A 14,114-nucleotide genomic window follows, 5' to 3' on the forward strand; every position below is an offset into this window, starting at 1 on the left:
GTTAAGGCTGCCAGTTATTAAATAGTTAAGTTATTTAACTATTTAAATTAAAAGTTAAGGCTGCCAGTTATTAAATATTAGTGCTGTTACTACCTATAGTAATTTTCACTTTCATTTTTAAATTTTTCTTTCATGTCATTAGGAGTCTTCCAGTGGCAAGAAAGGGATCCATATCGGATTTGTTGTATATGGCTTGGTTGGAAATCCTCACAAAGAACCTCCCACCTGTCTTACTAGTTAGAGGAAATCACAAAAATGTCTTGACATTTTACTCTTAAAACATGAAAGATTAGAATACATTTTACCTTAATGTATATGCATAATTAAGAAACATGTTCCAGTACTTTATGTTGTAAATCTGATCTATGGATATGCAAACCTCTGGAGATGATCCTACCAGATTCTACATACATTGCATAATTTTTATCAGTTAATGCAAGCTTTTTTTTCTCTTCTCAGCTTAAAGGGTTGTCAAAGCCAACGCTATCCCTAGAAAAACATTTTTGTCACTGCTGTTGATAAAAATGAAAATCAAGGAAATTCATGTTGGCTTATGCTCATGAAAACCACCAATGTGATTGCAAACTTCTCCAGACAAACGTAATCTTTTGTTTCCAGAGTGTTTGCTCCTCAGCCCTGGTATAGGTCTCAGCCCCACAGCAGGATCTCAATAAATGCTTATTGACAGGCTGGCATAGTAACCACAGGTGGTTATCAAAGGAAAAGACCAATAGGCTGGAGAACATAATTATGCTTGGTCCCCTCAGATGCTTATACCTACAAAGCAAATTTAAAAATCAATAACTCAAAACTTTAAGAAGTACTTGAGTCTACAAAATGTTCAAAGCAGTTACCTAAATAAGGTTATTTAATGTAACGGATTATGTACTTAAAGTGATCTGAGCGATCATTGATAACATATGGCTTAAATTTGCTGCTGCCTGAAAAGTATATTAACTAGATTAGAAGACACCATATACTCCAATAAAATGAAATATATTCTATTCTCAACATATAAACTTTAATTGTACTCCCTATCAAATATTTTGAAATTTCCATTACAGCATTACTTTGCATATTTCTTCTAATTAAATGGTTAGTACAGATGAAATCTTTATAGATGAGTACTTGAAAACTAAGTGCCACCAATTTTCAAACCCTTATTAAGAAATATATCCTGAATCATATATTTAGTTACTTTCTATAGTGATTGTATGGATTTAAAAGAATAATTAAAATGTGAAGTTGAAAAACTTGTAAAATTTGGAATATACAGATACTGATTTTTTTTCATTTTTGTTAGTACACCTATAATACTTAATCATATTGACAAACCAATGAAAATACTGTTTTTCTGATGAATGGCTTGATTTTGCTCCTTGACATGTTTTGACTGTTCATTCTAACTGAAAATATATATGGGAAAATATGAACCTGAAATAAAAGCACTCAAATTCGATTGCTTTGGTCTAGGTCATGTTTTTACTTTCAGTCACTAAAATTGTGGTGCAATGGCATATCAGATGTGAGCCTGAAGATGTCAATCAGTGGCGTCATCTACAGTTGCTTAAAGCTAGGATTCAAGATCAGGACTTCCTAACCCAGCCTCTCTGTTCAGAAGGATGGCCAGAGATAAAGGAGACCATCAGCAAAGCTTAGGCAGCTGGCTATCCCTATTCCAAATCCAGGGCCACTGTGCTTAACTCTGCCCTCGATAAAACCCTCTCTCTTGAGCACTGAAATCCAAATGCCTAAATTCAGCTTCATGTGGGCCTGAGAGTTCTCTGAATTACTTGAAGGTCTCTGGGAAAGGTGAGAAGTAATACAACTTCTTTAGCAGGACTTTCTGGCTCTTGTTTCTTTCTGGGCTGCTGCAAGTTGGGTCCCCTGGGAAACAGACTCTGAGACAAAGTTTAGCATGATCCCCTGGGGATCAACACCTGAGGGAAGGAGGGGAAGAAACAGGAAGCACAAAGGTAAGCAGTGAGCTGCGATGCAGGCCCAGTGACACCTCTGCTGACCCTACAGAGAGTTGTCCCAAGCAGGGCAGAGAGGGCCAGGCTTTTGTACTCTGCTTTTATCAGTTATTGCATGGGGGCTGCCTGGGAAGGGGTGTGACCTCTGGGGCAGGGGGTGGGCGTGGGGCAGCTCTGTGCAGCAGAGGCAAACCCCCAAGGGCCTGGCAGGGAAAGTGTGTGCTCACAGCACTCCTAGCTATTAGGGCAACAAGCTCTTCATTAAACAAAGTCTGGGTAGGACCAAAGGGCCATACAAAGTAGTAGAAACTGAGTTACTGAATTTCCTGAGGGCTAGTAGCAAGAAGATGGCTGAGTATAGCCCTTGGATTCCAGGTTAAGGGTTGGGTGGCTCTAAGGTACTAGAGATCTTGAGGTCAAGAGCAACTGTATTGGGAATAAGTTCAGAGAGCAGAAAGTCAAAAGGATAGGGACTACGGTCACATAGCCACAGACTCTCTGACCCTTGGTGCCCTACTATTGTCCTTTGCTTAACCCAACTCTATTGATCCAGCCACCCATCATCTCCATGTCTGCACTCAGGTTTCTGAGCAAGAAGGAGAACATTCCATAATCACGTGCATTGGTGTCCAACTGTCTCTGTCTCCTCACTTTGTGCATGTTTGTCATCAGCGTCCCCGCCCTTTCCTCATCATGACTTCAACATCACTTTTTCAGTTGCTGTCTCTGCTCCCATCCCCACAAACATAGACATATTCATAGACATAAAATTTCTTTCATAGATAGTGCTATACTGGGAGCATTGTCCTATGAGTTTTTCACTCAACGTTCAGTTTTAGAAATATTTAAGTGGAAGCTTTATTATAATTATTATAATTAAATAATTATTTAATTATAATAAATAGAGGCAAAGACTGGCTGTGTCACCCAGGATGGAGTGTAGTGGTGCAATTTATAGCTCGCCATAACCTCAAACTCCTGGGTTCAAACAATTCTCCCACCGCAACTTCCTGAGTAGCTAGGACTACATTCATGTGCCACCATACCTGGCCAACCTTTTAAAAATTTTTTGTAGAGATAGCATCTCACTATGTTGCCCAAGCTGCTCTTGAACTCCAAGCCTCAAGCAATCCTCCTGCCTTGGCCTCCCAAAGTGCTGGGATTGTAAGTGTGAGCCACCATACCAGGCCTTCAATGGAAGCTTTAAAAAGAGAGTATAAATTCTTGGGGACCACCATAGCCCTGGTAAATTAGAATCTCTGGGGTGGGACTGAGGGTCCTGCATGTTCTGATGATCTGCAAGATTTTGGAACTACTGCTCTGAGGGCAGTCCCTCCCATTTCCATGGTTTGATTTCCACTACATGTTGGTGTCTCCTAAATTTACATTTTAAACTCAGATCTCTTCTAAGTCTCAGATCCATATATTTAAACACTAATTGTCTTGATCTCTCTCTCTCTAGGTGCCCTACAGATACTCTAAATGCAGATTGACCAGACTTTTGTAAAAAATACACACACACACTAGAGGAATGGCCTCTAATTCTCTTTCTCTCTCTCCCTTTTTTTTTTTTTTTTTGACATGGAGTCTCACTCTGTCACCCAGGCTGGAGTGCCATGGCACATTCTCAGGTCCCCGAAACCTCCACCTCCCAGGTTCAAGCAATTCTCATCGCCTCAGCCTCCAGAGTAGCTGTGATTAGAGGCATCTGCCACCACACCTGGCTAATTTTTGTATTTTTAGTAGAGAGGGGGTTTTGCCATGTTGGCCAGGCTGGTCTCGAACTCCTGACCTCAGGTGATCTGTTCGCCTTGGCCTCCCAAAGCGTAGGGATTACAAGTGCGAGCCACTGTGCCCGGCCTATCTAATTCTCTTTCTCAATGCATATCAGGTCTCCCCTGAAATAGCAGAGATCACGCCACTGCACTCCAGCCTGGGCGACAGAGTGAAACTTTGTCTCAAAAAATATAAAATAAAATTTTTTAAAAAACAGAAGAAAATCTGCATTACAGCAGAAAACTAAGGAAGGATGCCATTCACATGATAATATTTTTTAGAAATAAAATCATGCTATAGTTTACATGGGTGGAGACTGATGGAAGCAATCAAAGATCAGTTACAAGCAATACTCCTGGGGGAAAAAAAATCTTAGGGAATAATTGCAGGAGACCCTGGGAGAACTGCAATAACCCTCCTCACAATTTGAAGCTGGAAGTGAGAATAGGCAGTAGGACAGGGTGGAGCACCTTCCTTAGGACCCCTTGTGTTGGATGCCGCGAGTATTCAGAACAGCTTCCCTGAGAGGATGCATGGTGTGCTTGGTGGGCATTGCTATGCAGCATCTCATGGATGCCCTTGGCAGAGGCATCAGAAAAGAAAACAACAACATTGTGTGTAAATCCCAATACATAAAGAGCATAAAAACATGAAAAAATAATCCAAAAGAGAAAAGTCAAAAAAAATTTTTTTAAAGAGAGAAATTATACAATAGAATCCTACACTAGAAGAAAAATCAAACATACAAGAAACAAATAGAAAACACAAATGTGTTCACCTTTCTTATTAACAAAATGACTCTCAAATTTAACAAAAAAATCAAACTCTATTCTATCTGCAAGCATCATATTCAGAATTGAATATAAAAAGGCTAAAAGTCCACAAGTGAAAGTGAAAAAAAAGGCTAAAAGCAAAAGAATAAACAAAAATATATACAAACATTCAAACAAAAAGAATAGAGTTGACAATATTAACTTCAAAGTTTAAGACTAAAAGAATTAGGAATGACAGGACAGTATCGTTTTATATTTATAAAATATATATAGCCACAATGTAGCTATAATAATAATGCAGCTTTCTGTAAACAAATAGCATAGTATTGACATAAATAATATAAAAATTGTTGAAAACAAAAAGACAGTCCCAGAAAGCCAATTTTTGATTTTTTTTTTTTTTTGAGATGGAGTTTCTTTCTTGTTGCCCAGGCTGGAGTGCAGCGGCATGATTTCTGCTCACTGCAAACTCTGCCTCCTGGCATCAAGTAAGTCTCCTGCCTCAGCTTCCTGAATAGCTGGAATTATAAGCATATGCCACCACTCCCGGCTAATTTTTGTGTTTTTAGTAGAGGTGGGGTTTCACCATGTTGTCCAGGCTGTTCTCTAACTCCTGACCTCAGGTGATTCACCCACCTCGGCCTCCCAAAGTGCTGGGATTACAGGCGTGAGCCACTGCACCCGGCCGGAAAGTCAATTTTCTTAGGAAACAGTTCACCCCATGACAATATTTGACAAATCAAGTATAAGAAGAATTTCAAATAACATAAAAAAAAATTGAATAGGTACAATAGTGCTCACCCACAGAAAATACATCATCTTTTAAAAATCTTATTGAATATTTATGAAAACAAACTCTATGTTAATAAAAACTCAGTAAATTCCAAAATGTAGAAATAGTAAATATAACACTTTTATCACAACACAATAAAACTGACATTACAAATATATAAACAACAATATAAAAATCTTACTTACTGGAAAAAGAAAATTCTCCTAAATAGGTCAAAAAGAAGTAGAAAATGCAGCTTTAGACTCTTCCGTAAAAATGACATGGAGAATTCCACATAGCAAGACATGGATAATAAAGCAGGAGTTGGAAGTAAATATGTAGCCATAAATGGCTTTATTAATAAATAAGAAAAATGAAAGTTAACATTAAACTCAAGAAATAAGAACAGCACAAAGTAATCAAAGGAAAACGTGAAAAAGACATTGAGGGAAAAAGCGGCATAGTAAGATGAAGAGCTCAGGGCTAGGAGACAGAGAGCTGGGAGCTGAATCGCAGTTGCCCCACTCTCTAGAAGAGGGCTCGTTAGTTGGCCTCCTTAAGAATTAGTCTTCTCCTATGTAAAATGGGGATTAAGAGAATGCACCCCTTAGGGTCGTTGCAAACAGATGAGATAATGTGTGTCAATAGATGAGCACAGTACTGGGCTCAGCACTTTATGGTAAATACTTAAGTACAGACATTATTATTTTCAATAAAGACAGGAACAGTTCAAATGACAAACTCAACTGTTGTTTGTCGCTGTTGCTAAAAAAAAAAAAAAGGAATAACATCAAATAAATAAACTTCTTTTTAGTTTTAGAAGAATAAATATAAATATACACATTTAAAAATGAGTAAGGGGCTTTGGGTCCAACTTTGGAAAAGAAGGTCCTTTAAAACTCTAGTATGGTAAATTGTTAATTACAATAAACATTATCTATTTGTAGTAAAATATAAACTACTAAAATTAACTCAAAAGGAAATAGAATACCTGATAAAATCTAATACTTGAGGATAAAACATGGAAGATTGTCAAAGATTTAGCTCAAAAAAGGTTTCAACCCAAAGGATTTTTTCTAGGCAACTTCTTTTAAACTTTCAAAGAAAATATAATTACCATTCTGTTTAAGCTATTGCTGAACAGAACAAGATAAAACATTGTCTTTTCCTTTCTCAGTTGTTTTGCAAACCTAGCATAAACTTGATACCAAAATATGGCAGACCACAAATATAGGATACTACAAATCAATTTCTTGTATGAATAAACATAGGAAAATACAAAATAGAATACTAGCAACTCAATTTTACCAACATATTCAAACAATATTCCACTATAATCAGGAATATGGTATTCTAGGAATACAGATATATCTTATTGCTAGGAAATCAGTTAATTTAATTAATCCAATTTAGTGAACATTAGTTACCATTTACTTATTCATATTTTTTTGAATATTTATTTGTAAGTACATAGTGTACCTCTAGGAGAATGCATAAGAAACCAGTTAGGGTTGACTTTGGAGAAGAAAACTGAATGGAGAACAAGTAAGATATTTCATTTTTACTATATACAATAATAACTATTCAAAACTAATATTTAAAAAATTAAATCCATAAATAAGCTACTTGTCTACCAGACTATATTTAATTATTAACTCATGTTTGATCTGACATATATTATGAAGGTCATATATAATAAATTTCTAACACTCAAAATATAAGGCATTATACCATCATTATTGTGTTGTGCTTATATGTAAAATAAGTAAGCAACTAAAATATCACTGTAAAAAATAAAAAGTTGACCCCATCACATACCCACTGATAAACTTAGGTTTTTGCTTTTTTTTAAACATGAGATCTTTTAAAATATATATGTGCCTCTTTCTTGGATGGAGAAAGTGATAGAGAAATATTGCATCAGATTTACTACTATACCTTTGCAGACATTATTTAGGTCAGTAGGTTCATATTCCATATTTTACTTTCTGAAACTCAGGAATAGACAAGTATAATCTTGTGCTGTGTTTTGTTTTGTTTTGTCTGGAGACGGAGTCTCTGTTGCCCAGGCTGGAGTGCAGTGGTGCCATCATAGCTCACTGTAGCCTCTGAACTCCTGGGCTCAAGTAATCCTTCCACCTCAGCCTCCCAGGTGGCTGGGACTACAGGTGCACGCTACCATTGTCAGCCTTTTTTTTTTTTTTATTTTTCCTTTTTGTATAGATGGGGTCTCACTTTGTTGCCCAGGCAGGTCACAAACTCCTGGATTCAAGCAATCCTCCCACCTCCGCCTCCCCAAATGCTGGGATTACAGGCAGCAGCCACCATACTCAACCAAGTATAATCTTAATAGGTTCTGAGTTTTATTTACTGGGCCAAATAAAACTCAGAATTGATATTATCCATAGTAGGATAGGGCAATTATTATAATGTGACTGAAATTGTGTGAATCTATGTATTACAAATATAGTATGTTCTTTCATCTTTTTAAACACAAAACCCAAGTGGGATGTGTATTAATTTTCTACTGCTGCATAATAAATTATCACAAACTTCGTGGTTTAAAACAGTACCCATTTATTATTTCACAGTTTCCATGGGTCTAGAGTACAGGCATATCTTTTATCTTACTTTATTTATTTTTTTGTAGAGACAAAGTCTCGCCATGTTGCCCAGGCTGGCCTAGAACTCCTGGCCTCAAATGATCTTCCTGCCTCAGCCTCCGACAGTGCTGGGATTACAGGTGTGAGCCACTATGGCTGGCCAGACATACCTTAACTGGGCTCTCTGCTCAGGATCTTACTATACTGAAATCAAGGTTTCAGCTAGGGCTACAGTCTCCTCTGAGGTTCAGGATCCTCTTCCAAGCTCAAGTGGTTGACAGCTGTATTAATTTTCTTGCTGCTATAGAACTCATGGCAGCTGGCATCTTTAAGGCCACCAGGGAGAAATCTTTAAACTCCAGACCCTCCGTTAAAGGGCTTACCTGATTAAGTCAGGCCCACTTTGGTCAATCTCCATTATGATTGAACTTAAAGGCTGGGCATGGTGGCTCACACCTGTAATACTAGCACTTTGGGAGGCAGAGGCTGGTGGATCACCTGAGGTTAGGAGTTTGAGACCAGCCTGGCCAACATGGTGAAACCCCATCTCTACTAAAAATATAAAAAGTAGCTGGGCGTGGTGGCTCACGCCTGTAATCCTAGCTACTTGGGTGGCTGAGGCAAGAGAATTGCTTGAACCCAGGAGGCAGAGGTTGCAGTGAGCCAAAATTGTGCTACTGCACTCCAGCCTGCCCAATGGCAGCAAGACTCCATTTCAAAAAAAAAAATGATTGAACTTAAAGTCAACAGATTAAGGATTTTAATTATATCTGCAAAAATTTTCATCTCTTTCTTATAAAGTAAGCTAATAATTGGAGAGGTACCCCATCATACTCACAGGTCCCTCCCACACTCAAGAGGAGGAGATTACACAGGTCATCTTAGAATCCTGCCTGCCAAATTGCTATCTCACATTTCTAGAGATCATATATATCAGCTACTAAGAGCTAAGCTGGGAGTCAGATAAGTTAAAAATGGTCCATGAATTGTACCCCAAAAAAGTTCCACTCTCTGTGCCTGCACAATAGATCATACTCATTTGGAGGGATATCTAGACCCATAAAAATAAATTAAACCTGGAAAAGACCTCAGAGATCCTCAAGTACTAAAATAGTGTTTCCATACAGAACATTTGCACACAATTCTAGTTACATTGTTTTCCAGTCAACAAAATGTTAAATGAGCCATAAGTGACACCAGGGATAATGCAGCAAATCATCAAAAACTTTTAACAAAGGAAATATAAAGCTCAAAAGTGCAGTAATCTGAGGTCAAAAATGTGAGAGGCACAGATTCTACATACCTCAATAGAGCTTGAGGACATCATTACTTTGAAGAGGACAGACTATGGCAGAAAAGCTCAATTTTGTTCCATGTATCCTGGTTAAGAAAGCAAGGATACCTGCATTGAAATTCACCCTCAGAAAAATTCTCGTCCACATGGCTGGCATCAAAAGATGGCTAAGCTTCAGTTATCTGGAAAATTCATTTACATATACTGACTCTTTCTGCAGTTAAGCAGAGTATATGGAGCCCTAGTGTAAGATTTAAACAGTATATTTTCAGGTTAAGTAATTTAAGATGAGGAATGCAGAAAGGAGAACTTCTTAGAGGTTGAGGCCAAGAACCAGGTCATGAATGTCATTGCTTCAGAGAAGGTGAGAAGCAATGACATGTGGGACAAGAAGACTAATTTCCTCCTCAGCCTGGAAGATATATTGCAGCAGAGGGTAGTTTGGGGCAAAACTCAGCAGCTGACTTTCGAGAGAAAGGCATGAGTAACTGCCAAACTGTGAGACTTGGCTGCAGACCCTGGGGGCTCAAGCCCAACCCTCTGTTGTCATGCAAGGCGTGGTTCTCACACAGCATGGCTTTCCCAGACTTCCAGATCTGGATCATCTGCTTTTTGGATGCCCAAGAGATGAAGAAAAAGAGACTGACTTTTCTGTTATTATGTACTTGCACTTTCTGATGTTCCTATTGTACTTCTGCCCAACAAAAGGTGGTAAAATTATTCTCAGGGAAAGTGAGAAGTTCAGAGGAGTAAGAAATAACAGGTATTAAAAGATGTTAGGCCGAGCACAGTGGCTCACATCTGTCATCCCAGCACTCTGGGAAGCCGAGGCAGGAGGATAGCTTGAGCTCAGGAGTTCAAGAACAGACTGGGCAACACAGTGAAACCCTGTCTCTACAAAAAAAATTAGTCGGGTGTGGTGGTGTATGCCTGTAGTCCCAGCTACTTGGGAGACTGAGGTGGGAAGGATCACTTGAGCCCCAGAGGTGGAGGTTGCAGTAAGTTGTAATTGTGCCACTGCACTCCAGCCTGGGTGACAGAGCAAGACTCTGTCTCAAAAAACAAAAACAAACACGCAAAAAAAAATCTTAAACAACTCCAACTGCTAACACAACATGCACATTGGAAACAGGTCACCATACTATGATTTCCTAATGCTCAAAAGTACATTTACAAAATGAATTGTACTAAAAAAAAAAGTATTATTTGTGCACTTTTGACTTAATACGTCCAAAAGTGAGCTCTTACTCTTCCTTCCCAAAGGAACTTTAACACTCTTCCCTCATCTCCATACATGACAATGCTATCCTTGCCATGAATCTTGGAGTCATCTTTGACTCTCACACACACATCTGATTTATCAGCAAATCCTACTGGCTTCAGAATATATCCAGAATCTACTCACTTATCACCATCTCCACTTCTACCTCTCTGTCCCCTGTTGTCACTGGACCATTTCTCACCTGGATCACTGCAGAAGCCTTCTCAAAGGTCTTTCCACATCAGGCCTTACTCCTTCTCAGCCTCATTTCAACATCTTCTCAAGGGTCTTTCCACATCAGGCCCTACTCCTCCTCTGCCTCATAGCAACTCAAGTAATCCTGCTAAGTAAACTAGAGATTGTCATTCCTGTTACCAAAATCTAATGGCTTCCCATTTCAGTCTAAGGAAAAGCCACTGTCCTTACAAGAGCTTACAAGGCCCTACCCCTGCACCCCATCCACCTATTTCTGTGACTTCAACTCCTACAACTGTATGCCCTCCTCTGTCACTGTTCAGACAATGTTGGCCTTCTTACAGGTGAGTTTGCACCCTGGGACCTTAGTGCTTGCTGTGTCCTCTGCCTGGAATGCCCTTCCCCAAGATACCACTTCCTTCAGGTTAGGTAAAACAACCCCCAGCCCCCAGCCCCACACTCAGCAAATAGCATGTTCTCAGTAAGGCCTTCCCTGGCTTCCCTCTCTGAAATCACAAGTCTTAATCCCACACCTTCCGCCCTGCTTTACTTTTCTCCTTAACTCTTGGCACTGTTCATTTGAATCACATCTTCTATCTGTTGTCAGACTTATTTTGTCTGTTCTGTTCCCTGCTATATCCTCCAAGTCTAGACCAGTGCCTGGCACATAGAACACATTCAACAGATATTTTTTGGAAGGATGAATACATACAGGGCACTGAGGGGACATGGCAAGTATGAAACTCCTTGGGGTTGGTCTCTGACTCACTATGAAGCACCGAATTCTGCCCTGCTCAGGGCCCTCCCACACCAGCATGCCCCCACACAGCACACACTCTGTACCCTCTAGGGCTCTGAATATGCTCATCCTGCTGCCTGGCATTTCTGACTCTCTCTCTCTCTTTTTTTTTTTTTTGAGATGGAGTCTCACTCTGTTACCCAGGTTGGAGTGCAGTGTGCAGTGGCATGTCTCAACTCACTGCAACTTCCACCTGTCAGGTTCAAGCAATTCTCGTGCATTAGCCTTCCAAGTAGCTGGGATTACAGGCATGCACCACCATGCCCAGCTAATTTTTGTATTTTTAGCAGAGATGGAGTTTCACCATGTTGGCCAGGCTGGTCTCGAACTCCTAATCTCAAGTTATCTGCCCCCCTCGGCCTCCCAAAGTGCTGAGATTACAGGCATGAGCCACCATACCCAGCCCCTCTCTCTCTCTCTTTTTTTTTTTTTTTGAGACAGAGTCTTGCCCTGTAGCCCAGTCTGGAGTGCAGTGGTGTGATCTCGGCTCACTGCAACCTCCCACTCTCATTCAAACAATTCCCCTGCCTCAGCCTCCACAGTAGCTGGGATTACAGGCACCCACCACCATGCCCAGCTAATTTTTGTATTTTTAGTAGAAACGGGGTTTCACCATGTTGGTCAGGATGGTCTCGATCTCCTGACCTTGTGATCCACCCACCTCGGCCTCCCAAACTGCTGGGATTATAAGTGTGACCCACCGCACCCAGCCTCTCTTTTTTCAATCACTGTTATTTTTATCCTTATTTAGTTCACTACTATACTTACCGAACAGTTTCTCTTGAGTTTATTGGCCATCTGGTGTCAGTTCTTTTGTCAATTGATTCAACAAAAATGTGTCAGGCTGTGAAGACACAAAGATACACGTTCTAAGCTCTTAAGATATTGGCATCCACATTCCCTGCCCTGAAAAAGTTAAAGGTTTAGACAAGAAAACAAGCTACACAAAATAATTACAAATTGTGAAAAATACTGTGAAGGAAATGAAGAGAAGGTATTGAGACGGGATAACTCTGCTGACCTTGACTCCCTTTGTGGGCTGAAACTGGGGTGGCTCCTTTCACTCAGTCCACTGTCAGCCACTCCTCACAAGAGCGAGTCTGCGAGCAAGTGAGTGCAGCAACCGAAGACGAATGCTGGAACTGGCCCATTACTCCTCTCTGGCAGGAGCAGGCTCTGTGCAGGCCCTGTAGCAGCATCCAAGCCCCTGACCTCTCTGCACCTGGGCATCTAGGAAGAATCAGGCCACAGGAACGGATGGAAGGGTGGTTGGTATATGTGGAGGGTTTTACTAGGCCATATAAGTGGCTGTCAGCCGGATAAGGAATTGGAAAGGGGATGGGTATGGGAAGAAAGTGATCTTTCCCTGAAGCCACACTGTCTGAAGTTAGCCACATCTATCCGTAGTCTAATGCTCAGCAGCTTGTATCCCCACTACGCCACTGCTTACGTTGCTCTGCCAGGTGAAGTCTTTTAATGTGAACAGGATAGGGGCGTGGCAGGCCAAAAAAGCAACACTTGGGCCGAAAAACGGGGTCAGCTGTTTTCACTTAGGACTGTGGTTCCCGGCTTAAGGGTGGGGTTTAGCCAGGAGCCCAGCTGTTCTGTATCAGTATGACAGAAAATAATGGAAATAGTAGTACTTTATTAGGGTACTCAGTGAGGGTGTCTTTGTAAAACACATAAGGATAAGAAGGTGCAGATAATGTAGAACTTTACCTGAGCCCTGGGCTCCTGGAACAGCACAATCATTAAGAAGTCTCCCCAGCTTTCTGTGTTCTAGAAATGACTAACTGAAATGAACCGCCATTCCCTATATGACTTATACAAGACACTGCCAACTCTTTCTCATGATTCCTACGAGACTGTGGATGATTCCTTTGCTTACCTGTAACAAGGTCACCCCAGACTTTTCCCCTTTAAACTGAGCCTGCAGATAAGGTCAGACAGACACCTTCTAACTTTATTCTTTGTCTCATGGATGATTAGCTGAGATTAGGTTTGTCCTCATAAAACTAGCTAGACACAGAAATAAACAATCCCAACTTCAAATTTACTCCTTATGACTTATCTACTCTTCCCTATAAAAATCTAAGACAAGGCCAGGTGTGGGGGCTCACACCTGTAATCCCAGCACTTTGGGAGGCCAAGGAGGGCAGATCACTTGAGGTCAGGAGTTTGAGACCATCCTGGCCAACATGGTGAAACCCAGCCTGTACTAAAAATACAAAAAAACTAGCCGGGTATGGTGGCGGGTACCTATAATCCTAGCTACTCAGGAGGCTGAGGCAGGAGAATTGTTTGAACCCAGGAGGAGGAGGTTACAGTGAGCTGAGATCACTCCACTGCACTCCAGCCTGGGCAAGAGAGCAAGACTCTGTCTCAAACAAACAAACAGACAAAAAAAATCTAAAACAAAACTATCCTGCTAGATACACTGTAGTAGGCTGAATAATGGCCCCTAAAGATATCCAGGTCCTAATCCCTGAAATCTGTGAATTTTACCTTACATGGAAAAAGGGCTTTTGCAAATGTGATTAAGGATCTTGAGATGAGGCAATCATCCTGGATTATCTGGCTAGGTCTTAAATATAAGCACAAGGGCCGGGCGCGGTGGCTCAAGCCTGTAATCCCAGCACTTTGGGAGGCCGAGACGGGCGGATCA

At 40.5% G+C, this 14,114-nt stretch overlaps 1 protein-coding gene across 2 annotated transcripts in view; it reads left to right on the forward strand.

The window, feature by feature from the left end:
• The window catches only part of SLC12A1 (solute carrier family 12 (sodium/potassium/chloride transporter), member 1), a 100,666-nt gene extending 99,209 nt beyond the window's left edge, over positions 1-1,457 (forward strand). For both annotated transcript variants that reach the window (XM_011928567.1, XM_011928568.1), the window contains exon 27: positions 143-1,457. In XM_011928567.1, the coding sequence (XP_011783957.1) occupies positions 143-278 (136 nt within the window). In that variant the 3' untranslated portion in view covers positions 279-1,457. The remainder of the gene's footprint in view (positions 1-142) is intronic.
• The last annotated feature ends 12,657 nt before the right edge of the window (positions 1,458-14,114 follow it).

The sequence above is a fragment of the Colobus angolensis genome, unplaced genomic scaffold (genome assembly GCF_000951035.1).
Source record: "Colobus angolensis palliatus isolate OR3802 unplaced genomic scaffold, Cang.pa_1.0 Scaffold78, whole genome shotgun sequence".
Lineage (NCBI taxonomy): Eukaryota > Metazoa > Chordata > Mammalia > Primates > Cercopithecidae > Colobus > Colobus angolensis.